Here is a 19,711-nt window from a genome sequence, read left to right as displayed (position 1 = left end):
GCTGGTTCAGATGTGCACCGTGCTCCTTGGGAGTGGAAGTGTCCCCCTTTCGTGACATTAGCTCCCGTCCCCCTGTACATCTGGGCAGAGCAGCTTGGAGTCGCCCTCACTGTTGCCAGCTCAGCTGGGTGGGTGGGCGCCCTCCTCCTGGGCCCTGGGCTCTCCAGACAAGCTGCTTTTCCTTGTTTTGCATCACAGGCAGATGATTGTAACTGCAGTGAGTGTCTGCATCCAGAAAGAGCTGCCATAGATTGAACTATGGAGTCAACACGCACAAAGGGATGTGTGCTTGCAGGTGGGTTTGCTAGCCCACAGGATGGCCACGAGCCGCGTGCGTGCCGGGGAGACGCCGCGATGCCCGGCGGGAGCGCCCGGCGCGTGCCCCATCCCCGCGCTTCTGCTTGGGACGTCCTGCAGCTCCCCGCTCATCCCCTCCTCCTCCCGGCCCCTTCCGCTTCCTCGGGCTCGTTTCCCTTTATTTCACGCTCAGTTTTTCCCTCGGGGCCGCAGCCCTGCCTGCGCTCGTGTGGAGGTCTGGCCTCCTTGGGAGCCTCCGCGCGTGCGGGAGTGGGGCGCCTGCCGCAGGAATCCCTGGGGGTTCAGCGGCGCTGGAGCGGGCCCTGCGGAACACGCTCCGCGCCGGGCCGCGCGCTGCCCCAGCGTCACACGCCGGCGCCGCGGCCTCCAGCGCGGCCTCGCTTGCGGAGGAGTGGGTCCTTGCTTGCTGGGTCCTCCCTCCCTCGGCCCGAGCTCTGCGATGGCTGCAGGAGAGCAGAGGGGCCCTTCTGGGCCGTGCTCGCTGCTCCTTTGCTCCCTTGGTGCGTCCTGGTGGGTTAAACGCGGGCAGGGCCGGGTGCCGCTCGTGAGCCTGCGTAGACCCCACGGTGAGCCTGCGTAGCCCCCACGGCTGGTCCCTTGCTCAAGGCTTTGGGGAAAGGAGGCTGAACGTGAGCAAACACTGTGTGATGGCAGCCGGACGCGCTGCCGCGTCGCCCGCGCTGCTGCAGCGTTAAACCCGTCCTGGGTGCGCGTGGTGATGGCAGCCGGACGCGCTGCCGCGTCGCCCGCGCTGCTGCAGCGTTAAACCCGTCCTGGGTGCGCGTGGTGATGGCAGCCGGACGTGCTGCCACGTCGCCCGCGCTGCTGCAGGCGCCGCCGGGTTCGCGCCGTGCAGGGCGGCTGCGCGGGCATGAGGGGCTCTGTGTTCTGGGGGCATCTCGTGCGCCCCGACCCCTCGCTGCTCTGCTCGAGGTTCCTGCTCCCCGGCTGCTCCGTCCTTGCGGGTTCAGTTGCATCATGAAGCCGCTTGCTGAAAACGCCGGGGCGAGGTCCCTTCCTCGGGGTGAATGGAGGGCTCCGCGGTGACGCCCGGAGCATCCCCGGCCCCGGCACTTGGTTCCCACCCCGCGCCGGGTCCCTTCTCGCCGGCGAAGGCTGCGGTCGTTGCTTGAAGCTGTGAGCCTCGGGTGGCCGAGCCTGCAGACTGCTCCGGCGCCGCCATCCGTGCGCGCCGGCCTCGCTCCCTGCCGCCTTTGGGAGCTTTCCCTGTGGTCGGGAGCGGCTTCGTTCACGGGGCGCATCCCCACACGCCGGATGCCAGCGGCAGCAATGGGCGCCGTGAGCTGCTGTCGTTAGCAGGGCTTGCTGAGGACAGAAGCAGCCGCGTTGGGCCTGCCCTGCCCACCGGCGCGGTGCGGAGCATGGGGTCGCGCACGCGCCGGCCTCCAGCACCCAAACTCTTCCTTAAAAATGCCATTTTTTTTCCTCTCTTTTGCATGGCTCCCAGGTCGCGCGGCTGCAGCAGCATGGCTGACCTGCATCCCAACCTGAGCCTGGCGGACGCGCTCACGGAGCCGCCCCCAGAGATCGAGGAGGAGGTCAAGAGGGACTTCATCGCCACGCTGGAGGCCGAGAAGTTTGACGACGTGGTTGGGGAAACGGTCGATAAAACGGACTACGTCCCGCTGCTGGATGACGACGAGGACGGCAAAGGCAGCGGCCAGGAGCCCCGGAGCAAGGCGCACGCGGACGCCGTGCCGGGGGAACGTAAGTGGCCGGGGCCGCGCGGGACCCGCTTGCCGCGCCACCAAAGCCAGCCTGGTGGAGGGGGCTGCCTGGTTTAGGCTCCACGCCGCAGGTGAAGAGTGAGATCAAGTCTCCCGTCTCGCTCTTGGCCTGCCGTTCAGCTCTCTGCGTGTTCAACGTCCTGCCCAAGGCTGTGAATATTGCCCCGTCCTCGCGTTTATCCGGTGCTTCCATCATGCAGTCCTGGACCAGACTTGCTAAATTTGGTGACTTCTGCTCCAGGTGGCTTTAGGCAGAGGACAAAGCTGGCGGCTTGAGGCCCGTGCTGGCTTTGCTCTTGGGTGTTTGCTAGGCTGAGCCTTGGGGCCTCCCATTCCAAAGCCGGACTCACGTTCTAGCCTCCCAAGCCTGGTGCTGCCTATGTACTTTTGCACATATTAGTGCTAATAACTTTATAAGAAACTCCTCAAAATGGGCAGAGGGAGGATTAGAAAGAGGCTGCACTGAAACATCCCGCGCTGCGAGTTTGCCGGGCAGCGCTCCCGTGCTTGAGCCGGTGTCACCGTCCTGCAGGCCGCTGTGAGCGCCTGATGCCGTTAGCGCCTAAGGCGTCTCATGGGGCTTTCCCGAGGTGAGAAGGATTCCTGCGGCTTGGAGCGCTCCCTTCCTTCCTGCCGGGGCTCCGCGCAGCCCCCTTGGCCTCCCGGGGCGGCGCACGGGGACGTCGCGGTGGCCACGAGGTGGCTCTGCCGCCCGGCAGCGCTCCGGTGCATGGCTGCTCCGGTGGGATGCAGCGGGAACGCGCAGCACGAGCCCGCCTCGCCTGCGGAGCGTGTGTGCCGGGCCGGCCCATCGCGGCCGGTCGCTGCAGATGATCAGTTTGGCCCACGCGGCCCTCAGTTTGTTTATATATAAACACAATCCTCGGATCCGCCGGCCAGCTGCAGCAGCGGCCGGGTGATCCAGAGGTCCCTTCCAGCCTTAAGGGTTCTGGGATTCTTTGAACCCCCACGAGAGCTTACGCTGCCCGTTATGGCCAAGTGCCCGGCCTCGGTCTTGCAATCCCTTCCCTTTTGCTCCTTCACATCTGACAAATGGGATGAGTTCCTCGAAATCCCGCAGTGCACAAGGGAGAAGCTTCGGAAGCCCCCGATGGCCTGGAGCCGCAGAGCGGGATCGCCTGGGATCTGCGGGAACGTGGTGCCCGGCTGTGCTCCGGGGTGGCACCTTGCCCGCTTTGGGGAAGCAAACAACTCAGCTGTGCTGGTGTGGGTCCGGGAAAGTCCTGCAGCATCCCCATGGAATGGAGCTTTGCTTGGAGGTTTTTCCATGCGAGCCGTGCCGAGGCTGCCCAACGCTCGCTCCCAAATTCCCTCTGTTCTCCCTGGGCCTTGCGCTGCCCGCACGTTTGCCGGGTCCAGCCAGGAAAAATGAGCAGCTCCTGATTTTTTTCTGAGCTCGATGGATAGGATAGGGTAGGATAGGGTAGGATAGGACCGGACAGGACAGGACAGGACAGGACAGGACAGGGTAGGGTAGGGTAGGGTAGGGTAGGATAGGATAGGATAGGATAGGATAGACTCTTTTCTAGCCGTGGATATAAATCCCCACGTGCCATAGGGTTCCTCCTGTAGGGAACTGGGAATGCAGGGCCCCGACCTGGGTCCCCCTGGAGTCCCCTGGCCACTGCTCTCGCTTTGGGGCCTGCCAGCACGGGCTGGGAGACCTGGCTGCCTTGTTTTTCCCAAAAATAGTCCTAGGAGGAAGGTCTGAGTTCATGCATCGCGTGGATGGGAGAGCTTGGGAGGATTAACCAGTTCCTACCCATGTCGGGTAGCAGGGCCCCTCCTTTCCGCGGTTTAAAGCTGTTGCGAAGGGTTCGTTTCCTCCAAACACTGACATTTGCTGTGATTTGTTGCAGATCCTTCCGCTTCGGGGCCGATGGTGGTAGAAAACGGTGACCACGGACTAGGAAATAGCCGCACGGGTGAGTGTTTGTAAACGTTTGTGGAGGAAACCTCCTAGACCAAGACCAACTTGGTGCTTGCCCGTGAGCGGGGAACGCGCCCGCAAGCTCCGCTCACGCGCCTCTCCCCGTCTCTCCACGGAGGTTTGTTGTTTCGTTTTTATGATCTTTTTGGAGAATTTTAATACTTCATGCATGCTTGATGTTGGGAAGGCGCTGGTACCTGAGCGAATTCCATGGTGTCTGTAGCGGAACGCTGCCCTCGCGCTCGGGTTCCTCTCCGTTCCCACCGCCCTTGGGTGCAGCTTTGCTCCCTGCTGCTCGGGTGCTGGTGAAGCTCCCCGACCGCTCGGGTTCTGCAGCTTTTCTTGCCTATTTTTCCCTCTCCCCTACCCCAAACTCTCATCATGGAAAATCTGCCCCGGTATTTGCTCTGGCAGTGTGCTGCCAAAGCTGAAGTCGAGGTCTGTGAACCTGTGTCCAGCAGCAGGAGGACGACTTTGCTTGCCAAAAGCGTGTTCTAAGTGGATCAACCCTTGATCCACTTAATATACTTGATCAATACTAAAGCTGGTTGGGAACCAGCAAAGAAATCATCTTCCTATCAGCGTAGGTTCGCCAGGAACCACTCGTCTTTTAGCAGTTGTGTTTAATGACATGCAGTAATTCCCTTTTCTGAAGGAACCTGGAGCTGCCTGCCATGCTAAGAGCTGTTTCCCTGGTCTAACTTGGGAGCTCCGGCTCAGCCTTAGCCTCCTCCATGTCTGCTAAGGTTAAGCTGGGACTTACCCAGCCCTGGCATCCCTGCTAGAGCCCCAAGCAAGGGCAGGAAGGTAGAAGACGGCAGAAGAGGGTGAACAAAAGCAAGATTTGATTAAGTTGTATTTCCAAAGTGGGTATTCGAGTTCTCACTACGAACACGATTTAAAAAAGGGATCTCATGCATTGACTTCCCGTTGCAAATCCAGTCAATTGTAAGAAGACAGGCACATTTTTAGCAAAAAAATAAGAATTTAAAGATGCTTCTGAACCTCCCTGCAGATATATTCTCTCTTTTAAGTACATGTAATTAAAAAGAGATAGGAATAAAATCAGGCTTATGACGCCTCAGGTATGGCTAATTGAATGCATTGGGATTTTTATGGAGCTTCTGCATTGTATTTAGTAATAAAAAGTCTTATTTACGTAGTGCCAGCCTTCTGGAGGCTTAACTCTCCCGGTGCCACGTGCTAGCAGCGTGGATCAAAGGCACTTCCATGTGTCCGAGGCTCTTTAGTTTATTCATACGCTCCATCTTTGGGAGGCAGAGCTGGATTTGTTTTCTCTCTTGTTTAAGGCTGCCTAAAAGTGGCATCAAGGGCCAAAGCCACGGGCCTCAAGTGCCGAGGGTGGCGAGGCGGCGTTCCCGGCGCGGCTCCGTGCGCTGCCCTCTGCCCGTGCCCGGGGCAAGGCTGCAGCGCCGGGGCTGGCGCGGGCGGCACGAAGCGGGCCGCGCGCGGGGACGCGGCCGCTGCTGTCCCCTGTGCCAACCCGGCCACCAAGCCGGGCAGCTCCATGGCATCTCCGTGTTTGCGGTGTGGCACCGCAGCAGTTCCATAGGGACGTGCCTAGGGATGCGGTGCGGGATGCGAGGCGGCAGCTTGCGCCAGCGCCCCCAGCTCCTTGCCCCCTGCTGCTTTCCTTGGTGCCCCCTTCTGCTTCCCGTGGGAGCGGGAGGCCGGCCTCTCCTTGCAGAGTCCGCTGCTCCGCTTTGGAAGGCGCAAGAAAGCAAAGCAAGTGCTTGGGAGGAGCCCGAGGAAGGTGGCGGCGGGCGGACGCGGTGCCCTCACCCGCTCACGGGCCCCGCGCTGCCCCTTGGCGCAGGGCCCTGCCCGCGCTCTGCATCCCGGGGCCTCTGCAGGCAGCCGGGCCTCCACGGAGGCCGGTCCCCCATGTGCTGCATCCGTCACTGCTTCCCAGGGCCTCTGCAGCCACGTGGGCCCTGTTGGCCTTTGTGGAGGCCAGTCCTCCACGGAGGCCGCTCCTCCGCGTGCCGCATCCGTCACCACTTATTAATATTGTTGTTATTGTTGTTATTATCACCGCGTTTATTGCCATGGAATTATTACGTACCCGGGTCGTATCAACACAACGGGGACACAGCCGCGTTGCATGCAAGCCGCGCGTCGCCCGCCCTGCCCGAGCGGAGCGCGGCCGGGGGCACCCGGGGCTCCCGTGGCACCCCAAGCTCCCCCGGCTCTCCCCCGCCCTCGGGCGCCTGCCCCGGCCGCTCTCCGTCATCGGTTGCTCGTTAGCGGTGCCACCTGTATGTTCATGTTTACTAACGACTTGCGCTTTTTTGCCCCTCTCCCCATCCCTTCTCCCTCTCCTCCTCCTCTCCCTCTCTTCTATTTTCTCCTCCTAGAAGCCTAGACTGTCTCCTAACACTGGGGCTGCCACTGCCACGACACCAGTGTCCTTTTCCACCTGCCATTCCTCTTCTAAAACCCTCAGCATTTTACAGAGCTCTTGCTTTGCCTCCTGCGACTTGGCGCGTAGAAGAAGCCAAGGGCAGCCGCGCCGCCGGCCGAGGACCCTCCTCCTCCTCCCTCTCTGCTCTGCAGTGCTTGTCGAAACCTTCCTCCCCGTGTAAGCACACGCGCCTGGCGGCGCTGCACCGCTCCGTCCGCCTCCGGAGCGGCCGGTGCTCCCGGACGGCAGCTCCGCTCCCGCCTCCGAGCCCCCTGCCTCCCTCCCCGCCGCTTTGAGCGCTCCCGGTGTAGAGGTTTGTCCTCGGGGACGGCGCCTTCGTGCCCGAGCTGCCTTGGGGACAATGGGGACGGCCGCCGAGGACGTGGCTGCGGCCGCCACGGCCCGCGAGGGTGCGGGGAGACCGGCCCGTGCGCCAAGCACCGCAGTAGCCATTTGCCCCCGTGGCACCCGTCAGGAATGGCACATGGTGTCGCTTTTGCTTTCCGCTCCGTTTTCCCCCTGTTTTCCAGCTGGGAGCAGGGTTCTGTCGGCTCGGGCCCGCTGGCACAGCCTCGGGTCACTGCGGGGAGCGGGAGGGACACGGCTCTCGTGGCCTCGCTCCACCACGCGCTTTCCTCGGCGCCGCTCCGTGCGCTTGGTGCCTGTTCCCAAAGCAGAGGAGGGATTTGGGCTTTTGGGGTCCTCTCCGAAGCACTTTAAAGCCTGCTTGCTCCGGGAGGAAGGCGGCAGCCCTGCGCATTTGCCGGGGCGCCGCTTGGCCACGCAGCTTTTTCTTGCCTACCTTTTGCCTTAAGTGGGTTTAACTCGTTGTGCCCCAGCAGCCCGGAGTGAGTGACAAATTCCCGAGGGAAATGGGGGCGGTGAATGGGAGGTGTTCTCAGCGGGGCTGAGCCCCGGGCGCCCCTGCCTTCCCCCCGGACACCGTGTTTCCCGGGCACAGCAGGGTCCAGCCGCGAGGGAAGCTCCCTGCGCTCTCCGTAGCCGCCGGCTCCAGCCGCAGCTCCCGGGAAGGATTCATCCCTCCGTGCTACCACCGGACCCAAAGAACTACCTTTTTCCCCCCTTTTCCCGTGTTTTTATCCCCATTCTTTTGGGTATTGTTGGCTTTACAGACTCGGGGATAGGCAGGCACGGGGAGCTGGATGTTCCGATGCTTTTGTGCCACTCTCCGTTGGAGGGGCTCCCAGCCGAGCTCCACAGTGTCCCATTTGGGCCTTCCCAGTGGGAAGGGACCTGGGACACGTCGGGGAGCCAGGAAATGAGGGAGCTTCCTAAGGGCAGAGTTGCAGCCTCTGTCGCTCCTAGAAAACTTGTCTGCATCTTGCCGAAAACTCAGTGCAATAAATAAACGTGAGTAAGAAAGCGCCAAGTGAAAAGCGTTGTCCCAGGGAGGCCGGGAAGCTGCGGGATGTGTCGCTTTGTTGGAACCTCATGTCCTGCCCGTGCCCTTGTCCGCGTCGTGGACATAACACACGTTGCTCTAACCTCCTTGTGCTTCCGAGCTTGTCTGTCCCCGTTGCTGGCGTTTTCCCGGGATTCTGCCCGCTCTGTACGATGCCAAGCTGTGTATCGCTGTCCTGAATAAAGCACCCTCCTAATAAACACGTCACACTAACCTGTGGGTCCTTGTTCTGCTCGGCGTGCCCGGGATGGCACTCCCGTGTTCCCGAGTGTCCCGGGCTGCAGGAGCGCTCCGGCCTGGCCGGAGAGCCCGGCGCCGGGCGCCCTGCACCGCGGGAGCGCCAAGGTCTGAGCCGTGTCCGTGAGCTGCTGTGAGGATGGGAGGGAAGGAAGCAGGGAATGTGCCCTCCGCCGTGCTCCGGGATGGGGGAGATGGATGCCCGTCCCCGTGCTGGACCTGCAAGGAGCACGTGAAAAGGAGCTAACAAACAACCCCTGGTGCTTGCGGTGCGGGCACACGCGCGGCCGCTGGCTCAGGAGGCCTGAATCTGGCAGGATTCGCACCAAAACGGCGCTGGGAACGGTGGGCTGCGCTGAGCCACGCGCCCGTGCTGCAGCAACTGTGCATCGCAGCCACAGCCCCGTACCGACAGCCTGGGAAGGGCGCAGTCCCGCTCTCTGCTCCTTACCCAGCCCCTTTTAGGTTGCTAGCGCGCAGAATTTTTAGGGAAAAATATTATTCCTTGCCTTTCGCCTCTTGAAAATGGGACGCTTGGAAACCCGCCTCTTATTGAAGCTGTTTCTCCTGCTTTACCTGCCTGGGTTCGCTCGGCTTGAGGGCTCTTCCCAGCTCCCGGGGGAGCCGTCCGGGCTCTGCACAACCTGCAGCCAGCCACGTTCTCCAGATTTGACGTTTTCTGCCGCTTCAGCCTAAAAAAAGGAGCACACTCAATAATTGAAAGGGCCCGTTTGGTCCCTCAGCCCGGCGTGACTAAGAGGCTTTTTGGGGCGTGTGTTTGGTCTTTTGGGATCCTTATTTTTAGGAGGGAGTTGAGGGGAGGGCGGTGGGAGTGGGGCACCGTTTGCACAACGTGGAGCCTCTGGGATTTGTGCTTGGCATCTGTGTGGAAGGGGGAGGAAGCTCCCGGCGCCGGTTTTCGGAGCGCAGGGCTGTGCTCCTGTGCCCAAACGGAGAGGTGCTGCTGCTTTAATTTGGGCTTAACGTGCAATAATCTGGGTGCAGCGCCCAGCCCCGTGTCCCGCTCTCCCGTGCTGCTCTCCTGCAGCAGTCCAGGCTTATTTGGCCTCAAATGGTGGATTTTCCTGAACTGGAAAGCTAGCGCCTGTGCTGGTGCCTCCCTTGCCGCCTCGCCATCCACTGATACAGTGGGGTTTTCCTGTGGTTTTTCCCCAAATACTGTTCTTGTCTGCGATCCAGGTGCCCCCACGGGCAGCTCTGTTTGCATTTCTCATCTTGCTTGTTCTATACATCTGTGTGTATTTAAATATGACAAAAACTTATTCAGAGTCACACTATTAAAAATGTACGTTTCTTATGGTGTAGTTTTGAACCCAAACCTTGAGATTTCATAACCCCAAAGAATTTGCCTGTGAGGTCTTAGAGAATTGGGTAATTTTGGCCAGAACTGCTGGCAAGCCGGAGGATCCCATCCTCCCTGGGCACTCCTGGGAGCGTGGCTGCCTATGGAGCAGCTTCCCTGCGGAGCTTCCCTGTGGAGCTTCCCTGCGGAGCGGCTGCTGCAGGCGAGGTGGGTTTTCCGGCCAATTCCTTAATCTAGATTGCAGATCCTATGGGTTTTCTCTGGAAAGGCTCCACATCTCCGGGCTGCGGGGAGCAGAACCCGCGTTTTCCTTCTGCCCGTTCTTGCCACAGCCCCTCTGAGCTCCCTGCACCAGGATCTTATTCCTTCTTGCGGGAATCTTTGAGTTAAGAGTTCCCCAAATGAAACTTTGCCTCTTCTCCAAGTGCAATGTAAGGGAATAAAGCGGCAGCGCCGGGAATGGGCGTTTGGGGAAGGGGCAGCAGCAATCGCTCCGACGTGGTTCTGCAGGTGGCCGGGGACGCGACACTTGCTGCTCGCCCGGCTTTTAGCTGGCTGAGGGATCAGGTAGCTCAAGGTAAGAAATAAAAGCATTGCCATGCTTTTATCCATGGCCGTGCCGTGCCCGCGCTGCGCTCCGGAGCCCGTGGTGCCCTTGGCTCCGTTCGAAGGTGAGACGTGGCCTGACGGGCCCCGCGGAGCAGAAGCACCAGCGCAGCCCTCGCTCCCGGTCGTTTGTGTTGAGGCTGCGTTTCGGCGAGCGCCTGACAGCTGCATGACTTGACATGTTGTTTTAGGAAGCCTGAATTTCCTGAGCAAGTCGCTGGGGCTTAAAATAGTCAAGCACGGGCTTTGGAGCTTCTCTCTTGAATTTATTATTATCTTATCCATTTAAAGCACCGGCTGTGCGAAGCCAAGCTCTAGGAATTGCAGGAGTTTCCAGAGCCTCTGGAAGCAGGTGAGCAGCCTGAGCTCGGCCGCTGCGAGCGAGCGGGACACTTAGGGGTCCTAAGGACTCTGCTTCCCGACGGGAGGCTTGAGGTGCTTCCGCAAACCCGCCTTGGCTAAGCCCAGTCTGCCCTCGCCGGCCGCTCTCCCTATTTATATAACTCCCAGGTTCAAGAGGTGCGTAATGTTCTTTTCCGTTTCTGCTGGGGACATCATCCGTTTTGTTTTCTTGCTTAATTTGATTTCCTGCGTTGGAATTTTGGCCGTGATCCCGTAGGTGGCTGGGCTCTACCTGCCCTGGGCTTGCGAGACCTGGAATTATGGCCGGGGGTGGCATCGCCAGCCTAAGCACCCTCTTGTCACCTGCCCCGAGAGCTTGTGCTTTGCTCCGCGTAAGAAGAAGGAGAAATCCCCTTGGGTATTAGTAGCCATGGGCTTGCCTCTGTGTTAGCTCCGGGACCAGGCTGCGGCTCCGAGATACGGAGCTACCGGCGGAAGAGCGACGGGCAGAAGCCTGAGCGTCCCACAAAACCCCAGCTCCCCCAGAGCGAGCCAAACCAACATGTTTTCTTACTATTTCTACTAATATTTGAACGCAGCGGGTTAAATCAAGGCATCGTGTTCGGTAGGGGAGACACCGGGACGGCGGGAGCACCAGCCGGGGCTGCCTCCCGATGCGGCTGTGCTCGCGACTCCCTCCGTGTCCGGAGCGCCCGCGTCTCCCTGCGGCCCCCTCCTCCCGCTGGAAACGGCTCCGCTGATTGCACCGTGCACTTCATCCCGCGCGGCCCCGGCCTCGCCCGACCTCTCCCGGGGGATAATCCGCCCGTTACGAAACGGGGAGCCCGCCGGCCAGGGCAGCTGCGGCCGCGGAGCGGAGCTGCGGCGGGAAGGGCCGGGCGCGTGGAGCCGGAGCTGGCGCCCGGCTCGGTGCCTCCGCGGGTCCTGCCGCCTCCTGAACCCGCCGAGCGCCCGCTGCACCGTCCGGGCGGCTTCGTCCCGCGCCGGCCCCGTGTTTGCGGACGTCCCTTGTCGCTGGTAACGGGGTTGGGGCCGTGCCGATGCTCCGTGCCCGGCGCTCGTGCCGCTTCCAGGGCGCTCTGTGCCGCTCGGTGCCAGCACCAGCCCGCGGCACGGACCCCGGCACAGGCAGAAAATGCTGCTGGAATCATTGTCCTGAGGACTTGGAGAAGGAAAGCTTACTGAAGTGGGAGCAGATTAGGAACTGAAGGGAAAATTCCTGGACAGGGAGAGCCCAGAACCCCGGCCCAGGCTGCCCAGGGAGGCTCCTGCTCTGGGCATCTCCCCAAGCCGCCCGGGTGCCACCGGGTGCCCCCTGCTCTGGGTGTCCCTGCTGGAGCTCCAGGGGGAGCTCCAGGGGTGCCTTCCAATCCCAACCATTCTGGGGTTCTGGGATTCTGTTCCTGCAAGGAGCGGCTCCTCCGCTCCATGTGGCGGGGTGAGAGCTCCCGTCGTTTCCGCACAGCAGCCCTCGTCCCTCGGAGCTGCTTTTCCCTAATCCCTAAACACCCACCGTGACTTTGGTACCAGGAGCCGCTCCGAGGGCTCCGGAGCTCCATTCCCGAGGGGATAGTGACAGACTTGGCTCCTTCCCAAGGATGTGGGCAGGACCGGCCGTGTCCCCGTGCGCCTGGCTCGTTGCATCGCATCAGGGCCCGCTGGCGGTGACAGCGGCCAATCCCTCCCTCTGGAGCGTTCCCTCCAGATCGTTCTCTCCGGAGCGTTCCCTCCAGAGCGTTCCCTCCAGAGCATTCCCTCCAGAGTGTTCCCTCCAGAGCGTTCCCTCCAGAGCATTCCCTCCAGAGCATTCCCTCTGGAGCGTTCTCTCCAGAGCGTTCCCTCCAGAGCGTTCCCTCCGGAGCATCCCTCTGTGTTACCGGAATTTGGCAGGAAAAGGGTTAGAGGTGTCCGAGTCCATGACACGGTGCCGGGGACGCTGCCTGGCCTGGGATGCGGCTGTCTCTGTCCTTTGCTCGGTGCCGGTTTAGGACGTGTGGCTGTAAATTAAATTTGCCAATGGGAATTTGAGTCAGGATTAAAAATGTGGATGTTCCCGTGAGCGGTGAACGCGCACCCGCGCTCTGCCTCCAGTGGGTGCCGAGAACAGGAATGAGAGCCCTGGCACGGCCGGAACGGGAGGCTCCAGAGCAGGATGCTCCGGGTGCATCCAGGGCGGCTCCAGGTGCCCCTGACAGCAGATCCTTGCTGCGCCCGGTGCCCGGAGCGGTGTCCCCCGCGCAGGTGCCCGTGTCACTGCCACCAAGCGCCACGCGCGTCCCGGTGCTCCCGGCTCCTTTGCTTTTGCGTGTCCTTTCCTCTCGTTTCCAGTTTTCCTGACCTACCCCCGTGCCAACAGACACGTCTGCTTGGAGTGCGGGAGCTCTTCCGTGCTGTCCCTGCGGGATCCCTTGGGTGGCATCCGCTCCGTTAGCACGGGCGGCGTTTCGGAACGGGAACATTCCAGCTTCCCGGGGTCTCCTGTTGCAAAGGAGCCCCGCGAGGTGCCGGAGCTGCTCGGCACGCAGGCGGGGACGGGCACCGGCTTTGATCCGGCCGCCCCCTCGCTCAGGATGAACGCGCGGGTGGCACTCGCCGCCTGCGGAGCGGCCCAACCTGGAGCATTTTGGGCTGGTTTATGGGCTTGGCCCTCATTTATACCTTGGCGAGTGGCTGGAATGATAAAATCCGGGTAAATATGGGAGCAGTTTGTGCCCAGCAGCGCGTGCCAGCCCACGGCGGCTCCGGCACCGGGGATGATCCCGCAGGAGCAGCCGCCCCGGGACGCGGCGCAGGCTCCCGGTGCCTTCCCGCCCTCCCGTGCCCCGTGTCGTTGGTTTGACACGAGTGGGAATGAACAGCCGGGAAAGCCAGCTCGCCGCCGCCGCTTGTGCGTCCGCCGCCTCTGCCGAGCGCTGGAGGAGCGAAAGTGGGTCAGTGCGGCGCGCGAGCGGCGGCCCGCGGCGCCCGGCTGCGCGGGGCGGCACCAGCGCCCTTCCCGGCGCCCCTTGTCCTTGTTGTGCTGGGTGGCACCAGCGCCCTTCCCAGCGCCCCTTGTCCTTGTGCTGGGCGGCACCAGCGCCCTTCCTGGCGCCCCTTATCCTTGTGCGGGGCGGCACCAGCGCCCTTCCTGGCGCCCCTTGTCCTTGTGCTGGTGGCACCAGCGCCCTTCCCAGTGCCCCTTGTCCTTGTTGTGCTGGGCGGCACCAGCGCCCTTCCCGGCGCCCCTTGTCCTTGTGCTGGGTGGCACCAGCGCCCTTCCCGGCGCCCCTTGTCCTTGTGCTGGGCGGCACCAGCGCCCTTCCCGGCGCCCCTTATCCTTGTGCTGGGCAGCACCAGCGCCCTTCCCAGTGCCCCTTGTCCTTGTGCTGGGTGGCACCAGCGCCCTTCCCGGCGCCCCTTGTCCTTGTGCGGGGCGGCACCAGCGCCCTTCCCGGCGCCCCTTATCCTTGTGCTGGGTGGCACCAGCGCCCTTCCCAGTGCCCCTTGTCCTTGTTGTGCTGGGTGGCACCAGCGCCCTTCCTGGCGCCCCTTGTCCTTGTTGTGCTGGGTGGCACCAGCGCCCTTCCTGGCGCCCCTTGTCCTTGTTGTGCTGGGTGGCACCAGCGCCCTTCCCAGCGCCCCTTGTCCTTGTGCTGGGCGGGGCGGCACCAGCGCCCTTCCTGGCGCCCCTTGTCCTTGTGCTGGTGGCACCAGCGCCCTTCCCAGCGCCCCTTGTCCTTGTGCTGGGCGGCACCAGCGCCCTTCCTGGCGCCCCTTATCCTTGTGCTGGGCGGCACCAGCGCCCTTCCCAGCGCCCCTTGTCCTTGTGCTGGGTGGCACCAGCGCCCTTCCCGGCACCCCTTGTCCTTGTGCTGGGCGGGGCGGCACCAGCGCCCTTCCCAGTGCCCCTTGTCCTTGTGCTGGACGGCACCAGCGCCCTTCCCGGTGCCCATTGTCCTTGTTGTGCTGGGTGGCGCCAGCGCCCTTCCCAGCGCCCTTCCCGGCACCCCTTGTCCTTGCTGTGTTGGGTGGCACCAGCGGGCGCGGGGCCGAGCGCCCTTCCCGGCGCCCCTTGTCCTTGCTGTGCGGGGTGGCACCAGCGGGCGCGGGGCCGAGCGCCCTTCCCGGCGCCCCTTGTCCCATCCGCGCGGGGCAGTGCCAGCGGAGGCCAGTCCGGAGGAGATGTGGGGTCAGCAGCACCGCGGCGTCGCGCCAGTCTGCAGCGGGCGGGCGGCAGCGTTCACTTTGGCACACGCTGGCACTGCACCTCTTCCTATACCTTCCTATACCTTCCTATACATTCCTATACATTCCTATACACTGCTATGCACTGCTACACATTGCTGGTGCTCTCGGTGCCTTCCGAGTCGCAGCTGGGATGGGTAGCAAGAGATTCGGGGCCATCGCAGGAGCCGGAGCCGTTGCAGGAGCCGGGGCCGTTGCGGGAGCCGGGGATTTAACGCAGTTAAGGCCAGACCTGGCTGGGTTTAGGCAGGCGGAGGCCCAGCCGACAGGGAGGAGGGCTGGGAGCTCACGGGCTCTGGAGATGTTAAGGTGAATCTGTCGGGAAGCAGATCCGTGAGGGAGCGCGTGGCGCGGCCGGGAGCGCGGCGCGGGGCCGCCGTCCTTCCGCTCCAGTTGTGTGTGACGGTAACGCGGGCGGACGGCGGCGTGGGCGGCGCGGGCGGCGCGGCACCGAGCTGAGCGGCGCCGCGCGGGCACCGCGTCCACAGACACACGCAGGGCGCTGGGCTCCTGGCTGGGCAGCCTCGGAGCAGCGGCTCCGCACCCATTCCCGAGGCATCCCGGGTGCCATTCCAGGGCCGTTAGGGCTTGGCGGCGGCTGCGCGTGCCGGGGAGCAGCTCCGTGCCGGCTCCCGTGTCCTGCTGCTGTCCCTCCAACGGGCACCTGCCTTCCTCCTCCTCCTCCTCCTCCTCCCGGGAGCCCCAGCGGGCGGCTGCGCTCCCCGCTAGCCCAGCAGCTCCTGGCTCCCAAGGGCTGCTCGGCTGGAAGCAACGGAGCTGCAGTGTTTATCGGGGTCCATGACGGCCCCGAGGAAATAAACCCCGTGGAAATAAACCCCGTGGAAATAAACCCTGTGGAAATAAACCTCGTGGAAAGCAAAGTAAAACCCAGCTCCGGGGATCCTTGGGGATCCTTGGGGATTGGAGCAGTGGCTCCAAGCGCTCCGGACGCTGCCGCACGCAGAGCCTCCCAAGCAGGAGAGCATCCAGTGTGGCTCCAAGCGCTGGCCCTTTGTGACACTCCCGCAGCCTCCTGCAGCCCTGCACTCGCGCCTGGTCCTCGTCTTCCCGGTCCTCACGTGCCGAGAGGATCAGGCAGGTTGGATTTGAGCCGCAGTTCCCCACAGTTCGGCCTCTGGAAGCAGCAGCCGGTTCCCTCCCTCCCTCCCGCGAGGAGTCAGCACGTGCAACAGCGCTCCTTGTCAGCGCTCTCTGCGGAACAGCCCTCGGAGCATGTGTGAACACGGCGCCTTTCAGCTTTTGACACGGCTTGGTTCTCAGTTCAAAGCTCTAAGCCGAGTTTAACACAAGCTGTCGGCACGCGAGCTTGGCGCAAGCTCGGCTCGCGGTCGGGCGGCCGGTGGCCCTGTGCCAAGGTGCAAGCAGGCGGCGCGGCAGATTGTCCTTCCCCTCATGGGCTCCGTTTCCTCCACCTTCTCCTGCAGAAGCTCAGACCGATGGGCACGGGTGCTTGGGTTTGCCCCCTGCTCCTTTGGGGTCTCCTGTTTTTCCCTTCCATCCCGAGCGCCAGAAGAACCCGCCCGTGCCCGGGGTACGCAGCGAGCTCCGTGCGCGTCCACGCGTCCGTGTGCACCGTAGGCGCAGGGACCAGACCCAAAGCCACAGCCCTCCTTGGCCTTGGAAGGCTCTGCTGCTTGGGCAGGTTTGTACCAGCAAACGGCATCGTGACGGGGCACGACGGGCTGCGCTTTTACCCTGAGCAGGCTTGACTCGGGGCAGGAACGCCCTGGGCAAAGCGGCAAGCGGATCCGGAGGCGCTTCCCGAGGCCGGAGCGCCCGTGTGCCGCCGCCCGACCTCCTGGCGGGCACGGGGCTTGAGTTGCGGGGAAGGACCTTTTGGAGGCTTTGTCCTCCTTGTTCTTGTTTCCTCTTTCTTTATACCCGGGTGCCCAGTGCCGGGCGAGCCGGGTGCCCTCCTGCCTGTGCAAACTGGGAGAAGGGCACAAAGAGGGAGAAGGTGCCTCCCGCTGCCCGCTCCTGCTGCCCGCTGCTCCCGAGCGAGGCCGCCGTGGCACGGAGGCTTTGCTGGGGGGAGCTTTCCCATTCCCAACCGCTGGATCCCATTCCCACGCTCCGGAACGCGCTCCGAGGCAAGCATGGATGGGAGCGTGTGGTGGACTGGGCTGGATCGCGGCTTCCCGGGCAGGTTCCGTGGCATCGTTATCATGAAAGGTGAAATATGAAAAGCATGAAGAGACTGAGTGGCCAACGCGTTGAATATTCTGGTGGGGGATAAGAGGAGTTTGAATTCATTATTTCTCTCTGGAAGAAAGTGGGAAGCGATTTGGAAGTCTGATGTTACTGATATCGGAGCTGGCAGATTCAGGCCTCCTCGGAACAGCCGATTCAGCTGCGGGAGCGGGAGGCTCTGCGGGTTCGGAGGCTTCAGGGCTTGAGTTTCTGCCCTTGCTGCAGCCCCGGGGCGCCCCGGTGCGAGGAGAGACGCGAAGGAAGGGGCAGAGTGGGAACCAGGGAGCCGGGACGCGGCTCCTTCCTCATCTTCCCCGTCCCTCCTCCTCGCCAGGGCTTGGGGAACCCGCATGGGGAGGCCAGGGTGGAGGCAGGGAGGTCAGGGCTGCGTTTGGCCTCTGCGGTTGCCTTCACAGCTCCCGGTCCCAGGGCTCTTCCCGAACGGTGCCGCTCGCTCCGGAGGCTGCTCCCAGGGCTCGGGCAGCCCTCGGGAAGAGGGAGGGCAGCCCCGGATGCCCCGTCCTGCCCTGCCAGGCAGCTGCAGGTTCTGTTCCTCCTCGTGGAGGGTTTGGATCAGAGCACGGAACGCCCGTGGGCTGCAGCCCCATGCCGGTGCCCTGTCCCCTTCGGAAGGTCACAGTTATAAACTTGGAGGTTTTAGAGCTTCCTGCCTCCCTTTGACTGTGTCGCTCTTTGATTCCAGCCTTCCCGGGAGGAATGATGGACGAAAGCCTGTCCTACGAGGAGTTCTTTGCGCGCAGCGCCCCCTCCGCGATGGGTGACAGGGACCTGTGCTTCGAGCCGCAGCCCGTGTTCAAGCCCGCCGAGATGCCCGGTACGCCGCGGAAAAGCTTAGCCCTTGAGCGAAGGGCTGGGTAACACGGCGGGACAAGGGAGTTTCTGTCCCCGCGCCTCTGCCCGGGATGCTCCCGGCCTGCGTGGAGGGAATCCGGCGTCACCCGTTGCGGAAAAGCCCCTGCCTTGTCACCGTGCGTGTGTGCAAGATGCAATGTATGGAGTGTCTATGTTGGTGTAGAAGTGTCCCTTGGAGCGAGCGCTGGCTGCTCCTCAGGGATCAGTAGGTTCACGGAGCTCACGGAGGGATTGACGACCCTTAAGGATTGGTGGCAGAGGCGGAGGGAGGGACTGCGGAGTCCTGTAGGCCCTGGGCCGCTCTTCCATTTACGCTCCTGGGCAAACGAGGATGATTTCCCTCTCCAGGGAAATTGGACATGGTTATTTGGTCATGGTTGTATGGCTTGAAACAACCTGGAATTAACGTTTCTGCTGTTCACACTGAAGCAGGACTTTGTCCTAGCACTTCAGACAGCCTGGTAGCCTGGCAGGGCATTCCTGGAGCTCCCCTGATCCCGAGGTGTGGGAAACCTTGGGGATTTTGTTGTCTGCCCCTCAGATAGTGAGCTTGATATGACCCAATAACCCACCTGCGCCAGTGGTGCTGGTGTCAGCTGTGTCATTGCTTTCTAAATCACCTTGCTCTGCACCACTCTGCCTCCGATGTGCTAACCCAGACCTTGTCTCGTCCACCAGACCCCTTCAGCATGCACCGAGGGGACAACCTGCCCGAGCTGGCCTTTCCCACCGACATGCAGCACGTGCCGATGTTCGCGGGCCACGCGGACCTTTCCAGGGACATCCACGGTGAGCTCCTCCCCAGCGCTCAGTTTTCAGCATGTTCTCAAGTGACTTTGCGGGAAAACTCAAAGCTGAGAAGAGCACAGACTGTGGATTCTCTTCTTATGGCATTTTTACACCTAAAGACATTGAATAGATTTGTTTGAAGTATATTTAGTTCAAGTAGGAAGACAGGACATCCAGAAAAGCCAAAACAAAGCTGGAGTTAAAGGTGGCTCTTGTCCCTCTGGCTAGAAACAAGAGCACAGGACGTATTTCCATAAAGTGGCCTTCAGCATTTGGGCTGATGAAGACAAAAAATCCAGAATTCATGGGAGAAGAAGGAGTATCAAAAGGGAAATCATTTCCCTGTGGTTATTCTCTTATACCTTGTTACTAATTACCCTGGGTGCAATTTTTGAAGGTAAACTAGTAGATTTATTTGCAAACTTTGTGTAAACTGTGTGGGAGCAGAATAGTTAATTTTCCCAGGATGTTCTGGATTTGGAGGGGAGTCTTTTAAGGCTAGCAGGGTGACTGACAAACGGCTTTTTCCTTCTTTGTCAGCACATGCATCTATGATGGTACCTGACCAAGCTTTCCTGGGGCCCCCATATTCTCCTGCAGAAGTTCTAGATCCGTCAGCTTTTATTGGCCTGGATTCAGCTGCAGAGTATCTGCAGGACACAGCAGGTGAGGAATGAGGGGCTGCCCCTGTCCTGTGGTCTGCTGGGCAGGTGGAAAGGCCTGGTGCCTTAGTCCAAAGAACCGTTCCAGAGCGGGGTTATTCCATGAAATGAGTCAAGATTGGGAAATATCCTTTTGGAAGTGACGTGTTCTTAATCAACATGAATTTCCTGAAAGGAGAAAAGTAGCTGAGTAGGAAATGAATACGCTGTAGAGCAGGGAAGCTGCTGTGTTGGTCCTGGCCTAAGTGCTGGTTGCAGCTTTTGCCAACCCTAATCCCAGAAGAACCCGTTTTGGGGCCAGTTTGCAAGTTCACTGCTAAGTTACCCAAAGATGGAGCCGCAGAGCAGCCGGGGCGATGCCTGGAGCGCGGATGCACTCGGGGAGCCGCGGAGGCTCCGAGCGGCTGGACTGACCGTGTGTGTTTCCCCTAGTGCCCGGAGGAGCCTGGCCGGGAGCTCCGCACGCTGCGGCGGGACCAGGCGCCGCCTTCTTTGCCGAGCCGCCAGGTAAGGGCTTGCTGGAGGCTTCCCGAGCACCAGGAGCAGGCTCTGTCCTC

The 19,711-nt window shown here is 61.9% G+C and overlaps 1 protein-coding gene across 1 annotated transcript in view; it reads left to right on the top strand.

The window, feature by feature from the left end:
- The first annotated feature begins 252 nt into the window (after nucleotides 1–252).
- The window catches only part of MAP4 (microtubule associated protein 4), a 53,377-nt gene continuing 33,918 nt past the window's right edge, over nucleotides 253–19,711 (top strand). The window contains exons 1-7 of the mRNA XM_026044265.1: nucleotides 253–295; nucleotides 1,787–2,046; nucleotides 3,947–4,012; nucleotides 17,534–17,665; nucleotides 18,444–18,446; nucleotides 19,033–19,158; nucleotides 19,587–19,661. Coding sequence (XP_025900050.1) covers nucleotides 282–295; nucleotides 1,787–2,046; nucleotides 3,947–4,012; nucleotides 17,534–17,665; nucleotides 18,444–18,446; nucleotides 19,033–19,158; nucleotides 19,587–19,661 — 676 coding nt within the window. The 5' untranslated portion in view covers nucleotides 253–281. The remainder of the gene's footprint in view (nucleotides 296–1,786; nucleotides 2,047–3,946; nucleotides 4,013–17,533; nucleotides 17,666–18,443; nucleotides 18,447–19,032; nucleotides 19,159–19,586; nucleotides 19,662–19,711) is intronic.

This window comes from Nothoprocta perdicaria, unplaced genomic scaffold (genome assembly GCF_003342845.1).
Source record: "Nothoprocta perdicaria isolate Ctin4 unplaced genomic scaffold, notPer1 scaffold_357, whole genome shotgun sequence".
Taxonomy (NCBI): Eukaryota; Metazoa; Chordata; class Aves; order Tinamiformes; family Tinamidae; genus Nothoprocta; species Nothoprocta perdicaria.
This window is presented reverse-complemented; position numbering and strand designations above follow the sequence as displayed.